Below are 807 nucleotides of genomic sequence, written 5' to 3' on the forward strand. Positions count from 1 at the left end.
CAATAAGAAGGACCGAGTCTTACCCATCTTTGTAAGACCAGTACTTGGGATGATCCCTGAGACACAGAGGTTGATAAATGTCTTTTGAAGGGAAAACGAAAATGATATTTTTCCCATTTCTTTTCATCTACTTTTCCTTGAACCATTCTGCCCTACTTTGATGCAAGAGAGCATGATAAAATGGTTATGAGAATGGGCTTTGGAAAAAGATAGAAACAAATTCATATCCCAAGTCTGAAATGACTAGCTTTAAGGCATTTAGTGAAATAATTTTTCTAAGCTTTAATTTTAATTTCTTTATAAAATAGAGCTAAAAATATCTTTATTATATAAGGTTGCTGTGAGGCTAAAATCAGATAATGGATTCAAAGTAATTAGCATTGTACCTGGCACAAGTAAGCTTTCAATGAATAGTAGCTATTATTATCATCTAAATTTATTTTAGGATGGAAAAAGAAAACTTAAAACTTAAAAATGCACCAGGACTAAGCAACTCTAAAGTACAAAGTGGCTGGAACCCATAGGTTACCTGGCAAAAACTTTATCATTGAAGGTGTTGGCTGGACCACTTCGTAGGCTGTCCCAGTTGGCAACCATCTCTTTCACCCACTCCACCCAGGTGTACAGACGGAGAATACCTGCATCTGCCATGGCTTCCACAAAGTTAGCATCTTCCACAGTGTCACCCGCATCAGCCAGAGCCAAGCGCATTCCTGGACGAAGGGAAAAAAAAAATAATCGCTGATTTTAAACTGTGGTTCCTTAATATCAATTATGCATCCAGCTGGGTAAAGAAACCTGCACATA

The 807-nt window shown here is 37.4% G+C and overlaps 1 protein-coding gene across 1 annotated transcript in view; it reads right to left on the reverse strand.

The window, feature by feature from the left end:
* LARS (leucyl-tRNA synthetase) overlaps nucleotides 1-807 on the reverse strand; it is a 57,538-nt gene that overhangs the window by 16,419 nt on the left and 40,312 nt on the right. Inside the window, exon 23 of the mRNA XM_006777039.2 lies at nucleotides 530-713. Coding sequence (XP_006777102.1) covers nucleotides 530-713 — 184 coding nt within the window. The remainder of the gene's footprint in view (nucleotides 1-529; nucleotides 714-807) is intronic.

This window comes from Myotis davidii, unplaced genomic scaffold, assembly GCF_000327345.1.
Source record: "Myotis davidii unplaced genomic scaffold, ASM32734v1 scaffold89, whole genome shotgun sequence".
In the NCBI taxonomy this organism is placed as follows: Eukaryota; Metazoa; Chordata; class Mammalia; order Chiroptera; family Vespertilionidae; genus Myotis; species Myotis davidii.